At 45.0% G+C, this 23,745-nt stretch overlaps 1 protein-coding gene across 2 annotated transcripts in view; it reads left to right on the plus strand.

The window, feature by feature from the left end:
• Nucleotides 1–23,745, plus strand: part of LHPP (phospholysine phosphohistidine inorganic pyrophosphate phosphatase) — a 76,853-nt gene that overhangs the window by 13,977 nt on the left and 39,131 nt on the right. For both annotated transcript variants that reach the window (XM_014945355.1, XM_014945354.1), the window contains exons 2-6: nt 849–1,036; nt 1,447–1,600; nt 4,259–4,322; nt 5,384–5,476; nt 12,539–12,630. In XM_014945355.1, the coding sequence (XP_014800841.1) occupies nt 849–1,036; nt 1,447–1,600; nt 4,259–4,322; nt 5,384–5,476; nt 12,539–12,630 (591 nt within the window). The remainder of the gene's footprint in view (nt 1–848; nt 1,037–1,446; nt 1,601–4,258; nt 4,323–5,383; nt 5,477–12,538; nt 12,631–23,745) is intronic.

Here is a 23,745-nt window from a genome sequence, read left to right on the forward strand (position 1 = left end):
GGTGGGGAAACAAAGCCGCTGAGATGCAGAGGACTTGGAGGAGTTTGCAGAGCACTGATCCACCAGAACCATGTCCTTGGCTCTGGGCACTTGGGACCATGTTTTCTTCCCTTCAGAAGCCATTCACCTGTAAACACTTATTAATGAATGGGTTGAAGTACCATATTTTTCAGGATTACCCTGCAAGTAACAGCACAGGTGTTTTATGAGAGATTAAGTGATAAATGGGACTGAAGCCACCCTAGTTTTGATATAAGTATCATTGCAACTATCTGGCCTCTTACCTGGAGCCTGCAGAAGTGCAGAGCCTTGCTTGTTGCCTCCAGCAGATCACGGCAGCGGGTCATCAGTAAGCGGAAAGGAGAAAATCCAAGTTAAAATGCATTAGCATTTCAATTTTAATCAGAAATTTAAATTAATAGCCAGTGGCGTCACACCAGGTACTTGGCTCACGGCTGTGCAGTGCCTTCAGGTTGTCTGTGTTGACATTCGTGGATGGGTTTAAGGAAAAGGAACTGGATTTTGGAGTTTTTGATGTGTGGAGGGAAGCGTGTGCCCAACAGAGTGTGGTACCCTGGGGATGGTGAGCATCACCCATGCTTCTGTGTCCAGCTTAGCTCTCTGCTCCAGAAGGGCAGCGACATGCTATGGCAGGGGCTCTGTAGTGGCCAAAATCAATATTTTAGCTTGTGTCTTGGTCACAGTAAGGGATTCTGCTCCTATTCTGGCATTTCCTCTTTGAATTTTTATTGTAATTATCCAATTTAGGTGTGGGACAGCGAAGCTGATACTCTTAGCTCCTTTTCTATCTATCTCTGGGTAACCTCTCTGCTGCTTTTACTCCACAGGATCAAAGCATCTGGTCTGAAGCTGCGGTTCTGCACGAACGAAACCCAAGCCACCCGGGAGAAGTTTGTGAAGAAGCTCCAGGGCATGGGCTTTGACATCTCCGTGGCCGAAGTGACCGCCCCAGCCCCAGCAGCCTGCCGCATCCTGAAGGAGCGTGGCCTGAGGCCACACTTGCTCGTGCACGACGGTGGGACAACGCTGCAGCAGATGCTGGGACACGCAGGGGGACATCCCAGGGAGATGTGGGACATTGGGATAGAGCAGGGAAATCCCCTAACTCCTGCTGGGAAGAGCTCCCAGTTGTGGTGTGGGTGCTTGGGTGTAATGGGCCACTGAGATGTGGGTGGCGGGAGCCAAAGAAAGGGTAGGAAATGGTTTATTTTGCTCTTTATTTTTGCTCAGATGAATAACAGGATCCAGACAGGAATAGAGGGGCTCTGAAAAACAGCTTATTCAGACTTGGATTCCTTTTTTTTTTTTAATGTGTTGTGTAATGAACGAAGGGGAACCCAAATCTGGGGGAAATCCGTCAGTTCCAATGGGATCTGAAATGTTAAAAGGTTTGTGGATATATTTTTTTTTACCTTCCTTCTGTAGATCTTGTCCCTGAATTTGCTGAGATTGATAAAGCAAACCCGAACTGCGTGGTTATCGGAGATGCAGCAGAAAACTTCACCTATGCAAACCTTAATGAAGCTTTCCGAGTCCTGATTGGGATGGAGAAGCCTGTTTTGATCTCCCTGGGCAGAGGGTGAGTTAAACAATTTTCTTCCTCATGTCTCTACATTTTTTAATTCCCCTCAGTGCCTTCGTACTTAATGGAGGCCAGATGTCAGTGTGGGTGTTCACACTACCAACTTTTAGGCAGTTCATCTTGGTCCCAAAATCCTCTTTTAGCCACCAGTCAGCTGGGTTTCTGCTTCCAGGTTCGAATCCTGCCCGCTTTTGTAGTGGTTGAGGTGTGGTACTGGATGTGGCTAATGGCCCATGGGACATACATCACTCTTTGGTGTTTAAGGGGCACTTCAAGATGCCAAACTCTAGCCAAACTGTGATGGAGGTGGGAGAAGATGTTCCTCTAGCTGAGAGTGAAGTGTGGTGGCTGAGAAGACCTAAGGGTAGATCTCAAGGATATAGTGAGAAGTGGCTGGGCTGGTGAGACCTGCAGAAACAACTGTGCTTTTCAAGTGACAGATCAATTGTTTTGATAGTTTGAATATCAAAAGACATTTTTAATTATTCTCCAAACATTAAAGTTAAATTTTTGACCTGCTGCTTTCACACACAGGGGTAATCCAGTCAGAGAATTTGAATGTTTTCCTAAAAAACGGTTCAGTCAGAAGTATTCTGAGATTTCTAAACAGGAGGTTATATATGCAGGGATAATCCAGTCAGAGAATTCGAATGTTTTCCTAAAAACAGTTCAGTCAGATGTATTCTGAGATTTCTAAACAGGAGGTTATTGATGCCAGCACTGAAAAATGACAAATCCCAAGGGTCTTGAAGGCATTATTCTTGTCTGTGGTTGATAGGTCCTGGTCCAATGGGTGGCCCGGGGGGGTTCATAATGATTCCAAGGGTGCAATGTATAAGGCTTAAAAAAGACTGTGTGTCTTGAGGAAACTGTAGTGACACCTTTTTTCAGGCTTAAAAAGACTGTGTGTGTTTAGCTTGAGGAAACTGTAGTGACACCTTTTTTCAGTGGACCATAATGGGCATGAAAAGCTGCCTTAGTTTGTGGGTTATTGATCCAGCCGGGTAGAATTTACCAGCAGGAGGGAGCAGTTAAATCCATTGTGTTTCCTTACCTGACACTCACCCGCTGATCCTATAAAACGGGTGGAAAATCCTTCCTCTTTCTCAGTTAGAAGGATAAGGAGAAAATGTTCAGCTGCCAGCACATAAAATAACCAAGTATTACCTTATGTAATACTATCTCTCAAAATGAAATATAGAATCAACCTTTAAGATTTGCAACGTTGATCAATACAAAACTGCCTTCATACCCTGCGCATATAAAAGTATTTATTTATTTGTTCATTCATTGATGTAGATGGCTCTAAAACAGCCCTGCTGTTATTTTTTTTGGAAATGTTATTTCTCATTTAAAAATATAGATTTTTTTGGATATTCTGAGCTCAGTTTTCATCATAAGCATTTTTTTTTTTTAATGATTGATCATTTAGGTGATGTGAGCGTGAGTTCTAAATGAGTTTCTCAGGTAGACAAGTTCTCTGACTTGAAGAAGGGAGATTATAAATTGGATGAATTGTTCTCCTAACTAGAGAAGCCTCGTTGATGCCAAGGGCCACGTACAAATACCAGTCACAAACCAGCTTCATTTTTAACATGCAGAATCAGTGTAATTGGGTGGACCTTAACAAGGTGCCTGCCTTGGGCAAGTAAGTTGATTTTGGTTGAAGTTTTAGTTCATTCCATAGAAAACGAAAGTGTCAGAGTCACTGAAGCAGAATGCCCTCCTCCTGAAAATGGAGTGATTTACATTTAGCATCTGTTTTGGGCAGAGAGTGGGAATTGGCTTTGTAATTTCTTCTGTCATGCCACTGTCAGAAAATTAAGCTGTTTACGCTAGACTATAGAAGGTTAATGGCTGTTCTAGCAAAGGTCAAGTGGTCATTTTAAAGAGAGGCTGTGCTGAATAATCGAAAATGGCAGAAGGATAAGGCATAAAATCTTAACTGACTGCTCATCCCACCTTTTTTTCCCCATCATATAGAAACCTGTCTTCGCTCTGATCAGGAGAGCTTGGAAGACCTGTGTTAATGTGACTCACTATTCCAGAAAAACACCATAAAGATGCTAACTAATTTTCTGAGCTCCACGGCATTAGGAACATTTTTTAGAAGGAAGAAAATTTAGATTGGAGGGTTTTCTTAGTCCCGATAAACAGTGCCCTGGCTTTCCTCGTGTGGGAGGCTGGTGACAAGCAGTGATGGTCAATTTGGGGTTCCCTTCCAGATCTACTGAAGAAGGTGTTAGAGCTGCTGGTTGGAGCCATCTCTCATCTTGTGGCTGCCAAGGGGTCTCCATCACTGATTAAAGGAAGAGCAAAGTAACTGCTGTCCTTTATTGTACTCTGTGCAATAAAATGCAGGCCAAGTTCATCCTTGATGTAAGCTGGTTGAAATCCCTTTGAACCAGTAGAATCATGTCCCAGATGCCAGATGGGCATCCGGTCTGAGATCTTTCTCCTGGCGTTGCACGGTATTGAGCCTGTCCTTTACTTAATTCCTGGTGTTAAATTAAGGCTCCAGAGTTTCTGATGACTTGACTTTTTGTTGCAGCCATATGGACGTCTATATAGGCACAGAAATAATAAAATGTGGTTTCTTTGTATTTAACTGCCAACGTTTTCATTTCATTGAAACTTTATCACTTTCATTTCCAGACGCTACTATAAAGAAACCGATGGTCTGAAACTTGATGTTGGAGCATATATGAAGGCATTAGAGGTATTTTATAGCTTGCATTATGCTTACTCGCTCTGTGCACCTTGTTAAAAGAGTAACTGGTATAAATATGGGTCATCTTCTGTAATTACTCACCTTGGTGGAGGAAGTTTCCGCAGATTGAAACTTATTTGCTGCATTCTAAAGAGGGGTGGATTCATTTGTTTTCTGGCTTTGTTCATGATTTTTATTTTATTTAAAATGTGAACTTTTACCGTTGTGGTACCTTTATTGAAAGTGAGGCCCTTGAAAGAAAGAGGTAGAAAAGAAAAGCATGGAATATTGTCTGCAAGATACCCAGGACAAACTGAAGGTCCGTTTTGTGTCTGGTGTAGCGTTCTTAACACAGCCCTCGCCCTGAGCAGGGTACAGCAAAAGGCCCTTCAATCATTATTCTCTCTTTTATAGACTTGCAGAGAGACAAAAAATACATAGTGAATAAAGCAGAGAATAAAGCAAAGTATTGTAGTACACAATAACAGAAGATCGTGGATGTAATATATTCTTGCAGCACATTCACTTGTATCTCTGTGAGTTTGGGGGAGAGTTTTTGCCTCCCAGATAAGTTCAGGCTTCTAGTTGTCTAGGAACAAGCTAGAAAAACACCTTTTTCAGCATAGTGCTGATATTTAGTTGCAGGAAAATAAAACTGGTCACTTGAATCATTAAAAATACTCCAGGTGGTTGAGGAAACCCTCTACATTTTTTAAGGCCCTCCAGCACTTTTGATCAGTTCATATCTAGGATATTTACTATTTCTTTAAGAGTGGTGTTCTTTCAAAAATGAGTGATACTGGAACTGAGCCTGAAGATTGCTCTCGTGGTGGAGAATGTGAAAGGTTTGTAACTTGAGATGGTTCAGGAGGACTTTCTTTTCTGCCAGAGAACATTAAACACTTCTGTTATCCAAATTCTCTGATATTCACCTTCACCCGCTAATCCATTGTGGTATTTAAGGGCAAAATCAATAATCACACACTTTTTATACAATTGACTGGGGTGTGGAGTTGAACAAATCCTTTTCTGATCAGCATTATTTGTGTGTGTGTGTCCTTTTTTTGCAGTACGCTTGTGATGTCCAAGCTGAAGTAGTGGGAAAGCCATCAAAAGCGTTTTTTGAGTCAGCCTTAGCAGAAATGGGAGTCCCACCACAAGAGGTAAGGTTTCTGATGCTGTGACTCCTGCCTGTGCCATGTAGTTGTACCTATGGATGCATTTATTTTTTTGTTTGTTTGCTGCCTTTCATGGAAAGTTACAGGGAGGTTGAAGGAAGGTGGCCAGGAGGGCATGGGAAACTCTGAGTGGATATGCAAATATTTTTTTCCAGACCCAGTGTGCAGAGAAATATTTATTTTCAAGATCTTCCTATGTATTATTTTAAAAAAACAAAAAAGGTTGGAAAAACATTTCAGAGGGAGAGCCCCCCTATTAAATAATGCAAAATAGACAAAAGAGGACTGACAGCCAAGAGGGTAAATGCAAGCAAGCGGGGACCTGTTGAATTTCTTTTGCCCTGTGTGTGCTTGTTACCCTCCTGACAGGCATGACGTTATTTTCTCTGCTTTTTGAGGGTTCTTTTTGCGTGCTATTTGTGTTTTTGTTCCTGGCTGTCTGTCTTTGCTCTGACTTGTGCCATCCATACCTCTACCCAATGTAGAATCTCCCGTGCATCACTCCATTCTCTGCTGTGGTATCTCCTATTTATACTGTTGTGTTGTGCTTTCTTACTCCCCTTCCTCCCAAACCATGTAGTTCAAAAGAACATGCACTTCTGTTGTGAAATTCCTTTGTTTGGAGGCTAAATTAAAAATAGAAAAGGACAAAGTTAGTTTTCCTGAGGAATTGTGGAAGATGTGCCTCACAAGATGAGAGGTGTCCCAATGCCTGGTGGTCTGCTTGGTGACTGGAGGCTGAAGGGTGGTGGAATGGCAGCCAAAATGGTATTTTTTTTCTTTGGTTTCACACTGGCTACCTTTTTTTTTTTTTTTTTTTTTTTTTTTAAAAAAAAAAAAAAAAAAAAAAAAAAAAAAAAAAAAAAAAAAAAAAAAAAGTTCTAGGAAAAATATTAAACCCTTTTTTTTTTTTTTTTTTTTTTGAGTTAAAGGGAAAAGCAGAAATAAAACACTTTCTAATTTAGGTGAACAGGAAGCCCTGACTGACCCCAAAACTCCTCATGTGTTATTGGGTTCATCACACTTTCCAGAAACACACTGAATGTGTGATGCTCCCCACTTTCTTAATACAGCCCACTTTTTCCCCCTCCTCTCTGTAGTTGTGCCCAGATCCTCTTTATTGATTTGTTGTTATGTCACACAGGACATAAGGATGAGTATGAGATGACTCACAGACAGCAGTGAATTACAAGGTAATAATTCCATCAGGGGGTTTTGGTGACATTATAAACAACAGGAGTGAAGTTTGGGTGGCTTGGAGGTCCCCAGAGCCTGGAGATGAAATTATGGCCCTGTAATTCAGTATGTGCTTGGGTTTTACTTTATTATAGAGTGGGGAGATGGAAAAGACCTAGTAGGCCATCTAATCCATCTCCTTCCCCGTGCAGGAGTGTTCCCTGCTCCACGTTTATTAATGTTTTGTCCAGAGTAGTTTTCAGTGAGCCAAACAACTGGGCTTCTCCAAGTGCCCCAGGGACAGTGTTCCCAGCTGAGTAGGTCTTGGGGACAGACAGCTTTCTCTGAGATGCACTGGGATCCTTCCCTTTTAAACTGCATCTCCTTATTTCTAGTTTTACTCCAGGAAATAGCCAGAATAACTGCTTGCCTTCCTGGATATTTTCTCTGTTTGATTATCTCTAGACTTGCTATTATTATAGTAGTTGTCTCTTACTAAAATAAGGGGTGTTTAGCTCTCAGCAGCTTCCCCTGTGGCTCGGTCCCTCTGCAGAGCTCTTTTCTGTACCCCCTTCCCTTTGTCGATATCCTCCCAGTAACAAGACAGCTCAGCCTGAACAGAATATCCCAGGAACAGCCACGGCAATTATTCAATCCATTCAGCCAACCAACAAACCAAAAAAAAAAGAAAAAAAATCCATTTCAGACACAGAATGGCATTTGAAGAAAAAGTAGCTGGAAAAAAGAACAAAAGGGAAAAAAAAAACCAACCCCACAGAGCTCAGCCCTTGGGTATTGTTTCTTTAAATCAGATGCGTGAAGGTTTGTGTTTCCTTTCTGCTTGTATCAGAAATGATATGGGAGTAGGAGGGAAGAGGGGATTTTGGGGTTTTTTATCCTTGTGTCCCTCAATCAGATGCGTGAAGGTTTGTGTTTGCTTTCTGCTTATATCAGAAATGATATGGGAGTAGGACGGAAGAGGGGATTTTGGGGGTCTTTTATCCTTGTGTCCTGCGTAGTGGCTTTACTTGCCCTTTTACTTGCCCTTCTCCATGGGCAGGACAGTGCAGTTGTCCCCAGATGCTGACGAGAGAAGACGTTGTTACAGGGGCATGACAGAACTCCTGTCTCAGAAACCCTGCCCCCAGAAACAAATTGGATTTAATGCATCACCAGGGTGTTAAAGATGGTCCCATAGGGTGAGCCTCAGTGGATGGTTCTCCTCAGCTTCAGGAGGATTTGTTTTGGGTACAGAAGAGCAGTAATAGTCCCCGGCAGAGATTATTTATTCCTTCTCTGCTGTTTGCCCTAGCGCGACTAGTGACTAACTTTATACTTTGACAGAGGGTTGTGGGTTTTTCCGTATAGTTTCTAGTGTTAAATGCCCTCAATTTGTTGCAGTAATATGTCTAGTCTGTAGGTGTAATTTTTTGTATTCAGAGAGATTTGAGATGAAGGGAGCCAAGGAGTAGAGCAGATACCACTGCATAATGGCACCAGTCGCTTTGTGCTTTTGACTACGGAAAAAATAGTCCGTGCTGTGGAGTTAAAACCTGGATCATGATGCACATGTGTAGGCAGAACAAATTATAGGAAATTACCTCAATTCTAACATCTTCTCCCAACTTTTGAGTGCTTGACCTTGCAAGTTTAAAGTTCTTTTGAGAAGGATTTGCAGCTTGTTTTAGTTTGTCATCCACAGTAATAATAAAAACTCAGTATATTCAGTTCAATAGGTTCCTGAGTAATGCACTGTATTACATTTTAATCTGTCTCCCGAATGAGCTGTACTTCTCTGCATTTGTAATGACATGACAAGGACTGGTTTCACTTGCCTTTACTTCTGTAAAATGTTTGCCAGTAATATATTCCACCTGTGGAATGCATTTAATCCATACCGTCATTAAACCGTTTTAGATGAGCTGTGCTTTTGAAAACATATTACAATTTTCTTTCGCCCGACTTTTAATGAAAAATACCTTTTTAATAAAGCTGTCTCGCCACAGTAATGCTAGACAGTGGCGAATCTTAAATTTCTCAAGCTGCTTTAATCAATAAAGTTATCACCAGTCGTTTCCCTTGATAACTGCTTCTTACCGAGACCCTGACTTTGCCTTCTGCTGCCGAGATGTTTTCAGCCTGCACTTAGAATAGGAGGAACTCCCCAAAGTCCAATTTTCATTTTAACCTTTCCTCAATGGCCTAGAAATAACAGATTGCCGGTATTACTTTAATAGATTGGAAATTTAAACCTCTTAGAGGTAACCAGACCTATCTTATGATTCAGTAATATGACAAAGAATAACACATCTTAAAGGTTACTGAAATGCCTAATTCATGTGTTTTAAGGCAGCTGTAACAGTGGATGATTTTTACAGCTTTACAATAAAACTTAAATAATGGTAAGGTTCCGGTAGTTTTATATAATCATAAAAAGTTCTCTCTGTAGCAAATTGTCCTGCTCCAATGGGAGTTATGGCAGGTCGTCCTGGAGTGCATAAACTCCCGGTAGTTAACCAATTCCCACTCCTGCCACCTGTGAGTCTCAGGGGGGAGTTAGTGGTGTGTGAGGGACCACCGGGGAGGTCACCCCGAGAGGACCTTCTGCTGGGCCAGCATCCCTTTCCCTCTCACCAGCCACAAGGGGAGAAGATCTTCCATCTCCGACAGACGAGCGAGGTGGCTGGGGGAAGTTTTGAGCTTTGAGTCCTGCTGAAAGCTCGCTGAGCCCCGGCTGGTCCTGCAGCCTTGGGAAGTCTTAGGAAGAACCTGGAGGTTGGATGGATTTCTTTGTTTCATCTGCCTTGTTGTAGGTTGTTGTTGCTTCTCCCAGGTCCAAGGCCACGTGCGATGCCCTTTGTGTGTTGGGTGTTTGCACAGGTAGTAGTTCCAAGATAGAAACATAATTAAGAGTAATATGGGATGCTGAAGCATTGGAGATGCTTCAGATGGAACTGGGTGATCTTTAAGGTCTCTTCCATCTCTAACCGTTCTATGATTCTGTGATTTTCTTACTCCATAATTCCTTTTCTGATCACAATATTTCTGTGATTTTAGTGAATATTAAAACTCTGTTTGCAGAGAAAAAGTACCCAAGGTTCTCGTTCACCTCCCCGCCAGCATCTCTGAAGGCTTAGTAGCGTTGGCTGCTTCTGTGGGTGAGTCAGTCCCCACCTTGTTCAACTCTGGGTCCGTCACCCGTACACCACCAGAAGGATTGCTGATGACCATGATGGTCATCAGCGTTTGTCCAGTGGGGATTATATTCTCCCTTCCCACCTCCAGATTCTTGGAGGTGCTGTTCATCTCCTCTGTTCTCCCTGCTCATCTGGGTTGGGTTTGATGGGAAGTCCTCAAGAGCTGTGGCCTCACTCAGCTTTGGCACACGTGTGCTTTATGTACTGCATGTGTACAGCCACACACACCGTCTCTCAGCAGCTGTATGGATTAGGAAAATATGAATACGTTCATTTTAATTCTTTGATGTTTTGTTGTAAAACCAGAGAGACCATCTCGCTGCGTTTTACCCTTCTTTTTGGTAAATTTTTAACCCATCTGAAAAAAAGCAACTTCCGCAGAATAATTGAACAGATTAATGGTGTGATCCCCCTGTAAAATGTGAACACGAGCGGGGATCTTTTAATTCTTGCTTTCAGTGGGTATGTGACCTTTCAGTTTTATATCTTTCTCTCTCTTCTTACCATATTGCAGTCAGAGAGGAAGTTAAACCCAGGTTTGACAGGTAGAGTTTTTTTTATTTCCCTTGACAGCGCACCTTTTGACCTCTATCTTCTTGCCAATGATTTTTTAAATCCTAAATGATTTGGGAATAATTGCTCCTCCTTTAGTGATTATTGCCCTTCACCGATAGTAAATCTGTGAAATCCCTGGGGGCTGGAGTACATTTTGGTATGCGTATGCCACAAGCTGGCCTGGACAGGCATCGCCGCTCATCCGCAGCCGCACTCACAGAGCTGCTGGGTGTCTTGCAGGAAAACTTGCCTGGATGGGGTAAAATACAGCCCCAGCAAACGAGAGAGGCCTTGGTGGGGCTGCCCCACTCTGCCCTTTCCCCCTTTTTTTCAGAGGAAATTAATTTTTTAAGGTTTTTTGAGGAGCCAGGGCTGAGGTTGCCGTTGCGTCGGAAATCCCATCCTGAACGTCCAGGTTCAGGCTCACAAAGGGGCAGGGCAGGAGGCTCCTGGGGTCCCCCCTTCTGACTATCCGGGGTCTCCTCCCTTTCCCTGTCCCCCCTCAGGGAAGCACTGGGAGGAATTTTATAAGAAGAAGGGATTTGAAGCTATTAACGTTGAGAATAATATCTTAAAGCAGCTTGGGGGGAAATTGGTGGGACCGGTGTCGCCGGGTTCTTTGCAGCTCTGCATCTAACACTGGGATTATTCTCTTTTCCTCCTCTGTGTGTGCATGCTGTATTTGCTAATTACTTAAAATTAACCCATCGTTTCCTCCCCATTCCGTTGCTTGTTTGGAGAAGTGGTAAGGGAAGATGAACTATCTACAGGGGAAGGCATTTACTTTAGTGATAATATAGCAGCAATTACTTTAGTAAGAAAAAAACCACTTTACATCGTGATTCCATGTATGTGATGTCCAGGTATGGAAATAATCAAAACTACTTGGAAGCAAGGACTAGAATTCAGGCAGGAATTGCTAGTCTCACAAGGTGGGATCGCTGTGCGAGGCTGGCTTAGGCTTGTGAAGCAGGAGGGTAAGTCAATGAGATGAAGATCGAGTGGCTAACGATGCAACTAATTAATGTATTTCATATAAAGTTCAACTTTGATACAGAAGGTGCAAACGCACACTTTAAAACTGGATAAATAAACTGGATAGTTCATGTTTTCAGAGATGATGCGTTTCCCCAGTTTCAGGTGCTGCCTCCCTTCTCTCCAGAATGCCTTTGGAAGGTTGAAAGTTGATTTTTTTGCTTATTAATTGAAGATTACTGTTTTGTATATATGCTGGGTTTTGTTTAAACTATAAAATGAGGCCCCCTCAACCATTTTTACATTTGAAGAATAAAAGAAATGTAATAATTTTTAATGCAGGATGATAATAAGCACTTGAAATTTTGAAGCTGCGGTTGTTATTGAGAAACTCCCAACCTCTTGGTTGACAGGCTTCGATTTAACAAAGCTCTTGAACTAAAACAGGAGCTCTGAAGTGAATGTTCATGCTCCATATTTTCATCAGATGCTCGGACAAATCTTAGTGCTGCCAGGAGGTCTTTTCTCAGTTACAGTTTTTGAGGAATCAATTGAATTTATTAATATTTGCATAGACTTAAGCTGACTGTATGCAAACGGTGCTACGTATCACATATCATATAATGCAAAAATAATTAGATTTTACAGTGATTTTCCAAATTTCTGTATTAGCCTGAGCATGGGTTGGGATCAAACTCTGTGAAGTTACACATCTCAGTGATCACAAGCTTAAGCTTTTGACTGGCTTTTAGAATACCAATTTTAAGGAGGTGTTGAAAAAGTTAAGCTTAATTTAAACTGCGTGGAGCATAACATAAACGCGTCACTGGGAGACGAGAATAGGACCAGCTTCACAAAATTCCACGTTTTCTTTGGGCTGTGCCAAATCACTTTGGATTTTGTGATTGATTACAAATTGTGCGGCGTGTGCCGCACCAGTACATCGCTGGAGGAGCCACGGGGTGAGTTATATTCCGGGTGGGATGACTTTTAATCAATACGCCGACAATATTATCTTGTTTAATTTGTCTGATGGCAGTATTAAACATCAAATCAAGCTGTTTGTTATGTCAGGGGCGCCTGACGTATGGCAGAAATAAACTGCCCTCGCCGCCAGGTTTTCTGTATTTCATCTCTCTGACAGGCCATCATGATCGGGGACGATATTGTGAACGACGTCGGCGGCGCCCAGCGCTGCGGGATGAGAGCTCTGCAGGTGCGGACGGGGAAGTACAGGTCAGTGAGTGTGGAAAAGAGGGGAAATAAGCCCAAGTGGTCATCTTTGTGTTGTAGAGCACGACGCTGTGCTCTAATTTCCTCACAACGAACTAAATTTCTAAAAGAAAAGGAGTTGTGGTTTGGAACTTGGTGCACATTCAAAGCCAAAGTGCAAAAGCTGATTTTTTTCCATGCCTTTTCCAGATCTTTTCCCCTTGGTGGGACAAATTTGCCATCAAGGTGCACTTCTATTTGTTGTCCCAACAAACACCTCCTTGTGCAGCGGGTGGGCTTGGGTGGATGATGACATTTTCATTCGTAAAATGCATTTTGGGAAAACACTGTGTGAAAGGGGCAGGAAGGGGAGGACACGTTGTCTCTCATCTTTTAAAGAAATATTTTCTGTTAAATCACTGCTGCAATTTTTTTCGTCTCGGTGCATAGAACTGGTGTCTTTCTTTGGTTTTGCTTATTTAATTATTTTTTTCTGCTGCTGCGTGAAAGTGTTGTGCGCTCGATACGAGACGTGTCTGAAGCTTCTAGCAGGGTTGAGATTCTAAAATTAGACTGTCAACTCGGTGATCTCCCTGGGTCATGTCTCACAGCTTTAGGAAGGACTCCATATGTCTGCTGTTTCCTCCAGACATGGATCCGGCGCTGAGATGTCTGCAACACTTGAGCTGTTTCTCCTCTCTCCTTCTCCTTAGCAGAGCACAGGCTTCCTCAGGGTTTGGTGTCTGAAGCTTCTAGCAGGGTTGAGATTCTAAAATTAGACTGTCAACTCGGTGATCTCCCTGGGTCATGTCTCACAGCTTTAGGAAGGACTCCATATGTCTGCTGTTTCCTCCAGACATGGATCCGGCGCTGAGATGTCTTCAACACTTGAGCTGTTTCTCCTCTCTCCATGTCCTTAGCAGAGCACAGGCTTCCTCAGGGTTTGAAATGACCCTTCAAAGCCTTCTCCGTGCAGGTTTCTCCATGATCTTGACCCAAGAGCTGCCTCCCTGCAGCTGCCAACAGGAGACCCGAGTGCAGTTATAAACAGGGCATGGTCCAGGGTTGCCAGGTGGAAAATGAAGCCACCAGTAGATCCTCAGACCAGGTTAGGTTTGAAGGCAGCTTGAGGTGACTCTTCAAATGCAGTGCAGACATTGGGCCTTGCATTTAACGTATGGATTCCATAACACTCAAAATCTCCTCTTAACCATCTCCTCTTCACCATAACCATGCCTCTTTGTAGTATGTGGTTCAGTGACACCATCTGTCGTTTGACATACTTTATATTTTTACAGTTTTTCTTGATTTTTCAAATACTGAGACACTAAAAGAAGGATGCTCTTTTGGGGAGGGATGCTGCAAGTGAGAATGGTACTTGCCGTGGGCTATCTGAAAAGATATTTTGTTAGTTTTCCAGTCTATCTGTTTCTCAATGCTCCTGTTAGTTTGTGTAAGGTGATAAAATAATAACTAGTGCTTTAATTCTAATGGACAGTAAGTGATGATTTCTGAGAAGAAAAAAAAAGACAGGTACAAGTGTATTGCAGTTAGCTATTTTTGCATCTTTAACATAGTACCTCTCAAAATCAGTTATCTATCTGAATAAAGCTCAAAAAATCCCAAGGATTAAAGTAAGTATATAATTTGTTGGTGCTGTTGGGATTATTTGTCGGGAATCTAGGTAATCCCATTAATTTCCTAAAGGAGAAAATAAGAATTCAGCGGTTGATTTTACTCTGGTATTAAGAGGATATGAATTTTGTGAATCCACATCTCAATGCCACAGAGGTGTGGGTGTCAGTGAAGGTCAGTGAAGGCAGTGCCTCTGCACACAGAGCAGAATTAGAGCTTTGCTGCTGAGCAAGTATCTCCTGTGACATACTTTGCCCATCAGAATATGCCACAGGTGATGCTGGATCCAAACTGTTCAGGCAACTGACATAAACTGGTTATACACACACATAAATACGTATAATCACATGCTGGAAAACCATCTTCTTGTGTCAAGTTAGAGTCGTCATTGACTGTTCAGGCAACTGACATAAACTAGTTATACACACACGCATAAATACATATAATCACATGCTGGAAAAACATCTTCTTGTGTCAAGTTAGAGTCGTCATTTTACAGCTAAAAGGGAGCCATCAGCTGTTCTAGATGGGGCAAAAAAAGACTGTTTTAGTGTTAGGATTCCCGTTTCAGTGTGTGGTGGCTGTTACCTGGAATCATAGACTGTTGTGTGGCAGCGAAATGCAGATGAGTGTGTGGTGCCAGTCCTGCTGTTTGCAATTGTGAGTAAAATGAAATAGCTCTGGTTTGCCAAGAGAGGCCAGAAATGTGGATATTTTTGAGAATGACTGGTTTAGTATTCATGGAAAATCAAAACAGTGAGTAGTAGGAGAGATGGAAAAATAGAAGTGAACGAAAGCTGATGGACAAGGGAAATTGAAAATAACAGAAAATGTGATTGTTTCCCGGCGGCTTTAGTTTAAAGTCTGATATATAAGCTTGTGTATAGGTCCTCTCTCTTGCATGATGGTTCTTTCTCACACCAGGCTGTGTGCTACACCCAAGTACCTCTGGATGGCACCAGCACATTGACTTCAGCATCAGCCACAGCTTCGGGACCTCCCCTGAAAGCTGAGGCGATTTTTTTGCAGAGTAAATGTAAAAGCAACAAGGGGTCAGGGTTTTGTTGTGGACACTGAGTGTGGATGCGGTGGGACTTCCAGGGATTTCAGTTATGAGAGTCTGGAAGCTCAGGTGATCACCCCAGTTGAGTCCTCTCTGCGTTTCTACAACTGTGAATAGGGTTTTTTTTTTCCATTTCCACCACCACAGTGAGGTCTCACTTCAGCAAAACGGATGCAGAGCTGATTTGAGAATAAAACAAAGAGTAACAGAGGAACTATCACAAGGAATTGTTGCAGGTGCATTTCACAGCATACTGCTGGATACGTGGGAATGACATTTTTTGCCCAAGTTATCCCAGTGGAGGCATTCTGAAGGTCTAAAGGATCCTGTTGTACCACTCCATCCTCACCTAAATGCTGTCCCCACCTGGCAGACATTGTCACCTCCACTGCACGGCTGTGCTCGGGGCAGCTCTCCTTATTTCAAGGGTTGTGAAGTTTGTATGAACATCCTTGAGGTCTGCTGCCCACCAAGGGTTGTGCCCAAAAGGTGCCACAGGGGACAAGGTTTGCTGTACTGTTTAGTGGATTTCAAAGGGACTGCAGTGACCACGTGCAGATCGCAGCCGGCAAAGCCACTCGGTGCATTTTATTTGCTTTAATAAGCTGGAAGAGAAAATCCCCTTTGGCCCCAAAAGCCTCTTATGGGGGGGGGAATGGATTGATCTGCTGATGAGGAGGTTTCAGCTCCTTGCAGGAGCCTTCCTCCACCGTGGTGTTTGTGCCATGGTGCTCAGTGATGGGGTGATGGGTCCCAGCTCTACCCCCCCAGGCTGAACTGAGGAACTGGTTTTGTGGATGGAGGTGGTTGGCTTTGCAGACAAGTGGAGGAGGTCCAGAGGAGAAGCAGAAGGCGGGGGGAGCCCTGGGGCTGCCTCCCTCCCTGGGCTCTGCAAGGTCTTCTTCAGTGTTGGCTACCCCCAGGATGAGATTAAGTGTGGATTAAGCTGCTGCAAAAGCATCCAATTTTACACCGCCTTGCATAGAGGTCCTGAAAATTAGCTCCTTTGTCTCGCTTCTTTTGAATCTTTAAAGTTTAGTAAAATTTGTGCAGCTGATTTCCTTCAGCCTGACAAGCTTTGCATGTTCCTCACGCCTGCATCTATGCTTATTTTCTCATCTAAAGCCCTTAATCCTCAAGCAGGACTGAATCTCAAGCGTTGAGCTCTTTCTCAGTAGCCAAACCAGGCATGGTGTAGATTAGTCCATGAAAGGCAATAAATCCTAGCAGCAATGTGGAATAAAATTTCTGTTGGCTCAAGTCCGGGCAGTAATGGAAAGGTGTAGGGATAAGATGGTGCTTTGAGTTGCTCTCAGCCAGCACGGTTCTCCAACGTGGGGTGACAAAGCAGGGACAATTGTCCTTTCTACAGGACAAGTTATTGCTGCAGCCTCTTTTGGGCTGAGAGGACGTGGTGTGAGGTTTCTCAGCCTTGGGAAATGTGATGCTAATTACAAAGTTTCTGGGCACACCTGTGTGGAGGCTCTGCGTGGCCAACATCTTTCCCATCTAGGGAAGAACATGTACTTGTCTTCCCGCGCAGGGTATGTGCTAATTCCACTTGTGGCTAATTGGTCTTGACATCAAACCAATAATTTCCACAATAACTATTGATTCTGCAACGCTGCGTAATATCCTTGTTCCTCTTTGCAGTGTGCAAGTTAAAGCAGAGAAAAATTACTTTGAGGCTTTTCCAACTCTCTCCCTGTAAAATTGGAAATGACTTTCAGGTGCGTCAGTGCGTCAAATTGCAGGTGGTTCTTGGCAGGGCAGGAGAATTACCTACCCCTTTCTCCTTGTTGTTATTTACAGGTCTTGATTTGCAAGTGAAGAACTTTCCATTGGTGGTAGCCAGGAGTATTCACGGCAGTGGCACCCACTGCTCCTCTTTGCCTGTGGGCTCCAGAATGGTTTTGGAGACTGGCAGTATGGGGTTCATCCCTGCTCAGTGACCACGGGAGGTTTTTTTCATTTGATTGGGGATTTATCTTATGGCCATGGCTGATACTGCAGCATCCCTGAGCTCCCTTGATGCAGATGTGAGGGACCACTGGAAGAGGTTGCCCAGAGAAGCTGTGGCTGCCCCATCCCTGGAGGGGTTCAAGGCCAGGTTTGAGGGGGCTTGGAGCAACCTGGTCTGGTGGGAGGTGTCCCTGCCCAGGGCAGGGGTTTGGAACTGGATGGTCTTTAAGGTCCCTTCTAACCCAAACCATTCCATGATTCTATGACAGCCCAGGGATGGAGGACAGAGGGATGGAGGCCCTTGAGAGCTGCCATCTCTCTCCAGCTCTGCCACTGTTCTCCGGGAGAACTGGGTCATTACTTCATGTTGCTGCTCTTCAGTTTCCTCACTTAATAATTATCCTCCAATAATAATCCTCCAAGAATATCCTCCAAGAATAATCATCCCAACTTTCTTAAGAAAGTGCCTTGTGATCTATTTCTCTCATCTGATTGAAGAAAACATGCAGAATTTGTACAGATTTGTAGGAAAGGAGCTTGCCAGGAGGAAAATCCAGACACGATGGAGGCAAAAGTTGCAGCAGAGGAAAGGTCTTTGAGGCTGCCATCGTCAGCAGATTGAGGATTGAGAAAAACAGGGTAGGTCTTTCAAATAACCTCCTAAATGAAGTTATAGAGTTGTTCTTAAAAAGAAAGATTTCCACCCATAGATAAATTCACAGCTGTCACTGCGTTAGTTCGTGGCACGTTTTGTGAAGACAGAGTCCCACCTCACCGCTCTGCAGCGAAGCAGCATCCCTCCACCCTTGCTCTCTCTCTCTCTGTGTTACTAACCCCAGCCAAGACGCAGAGTTTTATGAGTTTGTTCCATCTCCTGGGTCTCGGCGGAGCACACCGGACCCGCTGGGGAGGAGGAGGAGGCAGAGGCACTCCCTTTGTGCTGACGCAGAACCGGCGGCATTCAATTGGCCTCACGGTCCTGATGATTAAGCCAGTTTCCAGTATTAAATAGAAATTCTTCCAGCCCGTATTTACACCGTAAAAAGTTGCATTATAATTCACGTTAATGTCTTAAGCAGTGCTTATTAAAACCTAATGTCAGCAGGTTTTTTGTGTTAGCTTGGCAGCTGATTGCAGGCAACCCGAAGGCATCGTCTTACCCACCAGGTTAAGGTTGGAAGGGACCTTAAAGATCATCCAATTCCAACCCCCCTGCCCTGGGCAGGGACACCTCCCACCAGACCAGGTTGCTCAAAGCCCCTTCCAACCTGGCCTTGAACCCCTCCAGGGATGGGGCAGCCACAGCAGTAGGAGAATTCCAGAGCCAAGGAGTCCTGGGAGCCACCGAGCACAGACGTGTTTCTCAACACTTATCCCTTGCAGAACTCCGAGCTGCAGCAGCTTGTTCAAGGCTTGACAGCCCTGACGAATACCATTCCCATCGCTAACTACTTTATTGCCGTAAAAATGCTAATGAGCCTGCCGAAATGTGCTGCAGAAGTGGCAGGGCTGGGACAGCTGCACAGTTGTGGTTTCACTAGAGGTTTCCTTTTTTAAAAACGCAGGTTCCTCTTCTCTGCCTGTGTGTTTTTTCTTTTTCCCCCATAGTTAAATGTCATCCCAGCCCGCCTGCTGCGTGGCACGGGGAGCCTGGCAGGAGGGGGGACAGCTCTGATGGATGAAACCAAAGCAGAGCAGCGTTTCCAAAGGGAGAGAAGCAAACGAGCGAGGGACGGGCCAAGGCGGCCGCTGATGTAACTCCCTTGGAGCAAGTGGTTCAGTATCTGAAATTTAATCTCCTGGCTTGGGCTCCTGTTCGTGCTGTAAACGTGCTCGGGAGCAGCAGTGCAGGAGAAGTACCTTGTGCCAGCCCCCTGCAAGCAGAAAACAGCCAAATAGTCTTGCTTTGATGCTGTCCTGCGTGGCCCATGGATGCTGGAGGGTCACCAATAGGCTTATCTCATGATATTCTGTTTTTTTTTTTCCTTTAAACCCGGAGTGGCTGGCTCTGGTATGTTTTCTGCTCTTGAGTGGTGCTGTGTTCATGTGGCCAAACACTTGGGGATGTGGCCATGCAGTTGGTGGGGAACCGAGCAATATCTAAAGGGCGGGTGTCAAGAGGATGGGGTGAGGCTCTTCTCAGCGGTGTCCAGTGACAGGACAAAGAGCAACAGGCACAAACTGGAACATGGGAAATTCCATCTCAACATGAGGAAAAACTTCTTTCCCATGAGGGTGGCCAGCTCTGGGTGGACCTGCTCTGGCAGGGGGTTGGACGAGAATGGTCTCCAGAGGTCCTTTCCAACCCCTATAATTCTGCAGTTCTGTGACTGCTGCTCCTCTGGCTGCTTCTGCTGGGCTTGGGCTGGTGGCTGATTTTTGTCCCCTTCAGGAGGCACGATGTGACTTGCCCAGACTTAAAAACAAAGCACCTGGCAGTGCCAAGTTTAGGTCTTCTACAAGTGCTGGGAAACTCAGGTTCATACGTGACTGTGGCAGGAGTAAGGTTGTAGTGTGAGAAAAGGGGCTGGGATGAGGAGCTGTGCTCCCCCACCAGCGCCGGGCAGTGCTCTTTGCTGGGGATGAAGACAGCTTGCAGCTGGGACGTGACTCATCTTCACACTTTGCCCTGAAACGATGATGATTCTTACTTGTTTGTGGTTTTCAGTCATTGTCAACAACGTCTACGGTTGCACCTCAGCCCTGCACCCTCACAGGTTGCCAAAAGATGAGCCCATTCAGCGCGAGGGGTCGGTCCTGTTTCCAGGAGGTCTGTGTCGAGTCTTCAAACTTGAGCCATAAAACCTGTGGTGGGACCCTGGGGTGGTGGGGAGCAGGACCGGGGAGCCCCAGCTGCAGCTGCTGCACGCACCATTGCTCTTCCCGTCAACCTGTAGCTCGGCTCAAAAGCTTTTGACCTTTCTTCTTAACTCCACTTTGAGTCTAAAATGGGCCCTCATGATCAGCTGGGTCTAAAGCTCTGCTTCTGATCTGTAGGACCATTCCCTCTGGGGGTATAATTTCTGTGGCACTGTCGGGGACTGACTCCAGTCTTTTTGGAGGGTGATCTTGGCCATGCTTCTTGCATCTTGCTTATGCCGGCGGGTGCTTTCGTTTCACAGCTCAGGTTGCTTTTCCGTTCCCAGTCGTGCTCTACGTGCCCTCTGAGGTGTACGGGGAGGAGAAGGGGTGAGCTTTGCCCTTCCAGCTCCCACTCACCCCCAGCCCCTTGTAACCGCTGTGGGTCTACACGTGGGCAGAGTTGTGGAGTCTGTCCTTGGGTGGGAAGCTCGGCCGTGCGTGGGGCTGCAGACGGTGGCTGTTTTCCTGGAGAAAGATGTGCTGTGGGTCATCCTGCCCCAATTCTGGCAGCAGCAAACTAGACCAAGGTGCTCAAAGCCCCCTCCAACCTGGCCTTGAACCCCTCCAGGGATGGGGCAGCCACAGCTTCTCTGGGCAACCTGGGCCAGGCTCTCACCACTCTCAGAGGGAAAAATTTCCTCTTTATATCTAATCTGGATCTCCCCTCTCAGTTTGAACATCCTCGTGCTTAGTCAGGCAAATCCTACCCAAAGGCTGAGGCCGTGAAGAGCAGCTCGTGAGCGCCTGGTGCTGGGGCAGACGTCTATAAAGCAGCTTGTCTGTAGGAAGAGTTTGGCTGCTGTGGTGATTTAAGAGCATGAAAAGCCCAAGAAGGGCTTTTGGTGTGTCTGAACGCTTTTCTCAGTCTCTAACCAAATCCGTTGGCTTCATATTAGCTTAGATGTTGATATGGTAAAGTTCTTCCCTTCTTTTCGTTATTGTTGGGTTGAAAATGCTCAGCAGCACGCATGAAATCAGCTCTTGACATAGTGTTTACACAGCAACGGCAGTTTTTTTCAGCTTCATTTGGGACTCAGAGACCAAACACTGCCCACGGTTGTGCTTTAGGCAACTTTGCTATAACAGCATTATAAATATGTAACGAGAATTTAAAAGGCAGAAGGCAAATAGATAATGGAGACACCCTGTCTAAATATCATCCTTAGCTCTCACCATCTGAAAAGAGCCACAAGCTCCAGCGTGTGCTTATCCACACCGAGGTAAAGATGTCCTCGTTAGAGGATGAGCACAGGAGTCGCCTGGCAGCATCCAGAGGGAAAAAGACATCAAATTCCAGAGGAAAACTTCCTACTGCATCTTTTGCACGGTATCACAGTTAAAGAAGACAAAGAAGCTTAGCACAGAAATATGAGGAACTTGGTTCAGGCAATTTGGGTTTAGAACAACAGTAGCAGGGTGTTACCCGTGCTACTTGAGCACAGATTGGAGTCCCATCCCCACAGGTTAGCCCGGGCAAAGCTGCTGTCAGGTACCAGGGGATGGAGAGGGGGACGGGGAAGAAGGGCCCTGGGGCTGCAGCGTGGTGAGACTTCTGGAGAAGCTGTGGCTGCCCCATCCCTGGAGGGGTTCAAGGCCAGGCTGGATGGGGCTTTGAGCAACCTGCTCTGGTGGGAGGTGTCCACTAGAAGGTTGGAACTAGATGGTCTTTAAGGTCCCTTCCAACCCAAACCATTCTATAATTCCATGATATTTCTGGTTGTCTGCTGGGAAATGACCAGGCTGTGGTTGCAAAGGTGTTTCACTGGCATCGACTGAGCCCATGGAAGGCAGTTGACAGCCCAGTTAGGCTCAGGAACTGGTTTTGCACACTAGGGTTAAGTATACACCCTGGAGAAGGGCTCGGACAGTTTTTCCATGTTTTCCCCATTTTTTATGAAGCCTCTCTGACTGAGAGACAAATCTCTATTTACAGCTAGACTGTGAAACAGTTTGCCTTTTTTATTCCCTGATAGTTTTTATTAAGTGCAACCTAACTGTGTAGTGATTGTGTGGAAGGCAGGCACCTGAACAGCTGGAATAAATCTCCTCTGGGTTGGGCTCGCAGGGTTGCTCTTCCCTCTCTTTCAGTTCCTGTTCATGGAGCAGAAGGACAGATTTTGGCTGAGGAGGACTCTGAGGCCAACTCCTGTTTGTACAAAGTGGGTACAAAGACCTCAGTGGAAAGAAAATGCTCCAAAACAACCTGTCTGCATTTAAATCACCCTAATTAAAGTGGCTTTTCCCAGGAGCTGGCAGGCTGCGCTGCCCGCCCAAAGTGATTTGTGCAATTACCATCTTCTGTGTTTGCCTGGTGGGGTTTTTTCTTACCACTTACGTGCAATAACGTTGTTTTAAGTTTAGAAATAGAGGGGGCCGGATTCTCCCCCACTCCAAGGAGTGGAGTAAATCGGTGGAGCTCTTGCTGATTTACACCTGCTGGTGCTCTGGCCCACCGGGCGCCTGGAAATAGCTCAGCAAGTGTAAAAGAGGAAAAAAAAAATATGGTTTCTCCATCCATCTGGAACACATTGCACACGTCTGGGGAAGGGGAGGCATTTGTGAGAGCGAACGCTTCATTTATCAGTGTAGGAGCTATTGAAAAGGCTGGATGTAGCGGGGGATAATTATAACCAAGATTAGTCTTCTTGGAATGGAAAAGTAACGACAATCCTCTTTTCCCAAATCCTCTGAAATTTACTATCTATTTATTTAACACCTCAGACCCTTTCCCGCGGCAGAGGATCGGGGAGATTTATGGGGGCTCAGTTCAGTAATCTAAATACTTGGGAGTTCATCCGGGCAGCCCGTGGGCTGCTCTGCTCCTTCTCACTGTCACCACGGGGAGGCCCTGGAAACCGGGAATGCAGACGGGAGCACGGGGAGTCAGGGGCCAGAAATCCCCTGAAATCAGGGAAAACGCTCTTCTGCCACTGCCTTTGCAGGCGAGAAGGACCTGGCCCTTGTAGGCAGCTTGAGCTGTTGGTACTCTTGGGAAAAGAACAAAGCTCCTGCCATCCCCTCTTCAGGAATTGCCTGTTTTTAATTTTTTCCAGTGTATCTGGGAGTTTTTTTGCCATGCGAGGAGAGGTAATGTATATTGAGAAATTCCTCGTGCAGCTAAGGTTTTTTTTTTTCACCATGCGAGGAGAGGTAATGTATATTGAGAAATTCCTCGTGCAGCTAAGGTTGGAATTGGGAAGCTGATGGCAGTTTCCCTGTGACACATCATGGTTATCAGCTGTCTCCATCCTAAAGTCTTACCGAAGCTGAGAACCCCTGCTAGAAGCTGAAATAGCAGCACAGGAAGGAAAATCCCTTTGGGACAATATAGGGTTTGTTAAAAAAAGAGAAGAGGTTATCCAGAATCCAGGAAAATGAATGCAGGCAAAGGAGCAGAGCTGTGGGCCTGGAAGGCCTTCTGCTGCCATCATTTAATGAGGAGAAAATGCCTGGGCTGGGGTTTAATAATTGTTGCTGGTCTTTTTTGAAGCAAGTTCCTAAGTGCTAGGCCTGTCTGTGTTTAGGGGTTTATGAGCTGTGCTGCCTTCTGGCTGAATATTTACTCTTTTCTTACCACAGAAGTAAGTGTCCTTTCCAGGCCAGCATACCTTGCGGGA

The sequence above is a fragment of the Calidris pugnax genome, unplaced genomic scaffold (assembly GCF_001431845.1).
Source record: "Calidris pugnax isolate Ruff unplaced genomic scaffold, ASM143184v1 scaffold89, whole genome shotgun sequence".
Lineage (NCBI taxonomy): Eukaryota > Metazoa > Chordata > Aves > Charadriiformes > Scolopacidae > Calidris > Calidris pugnax.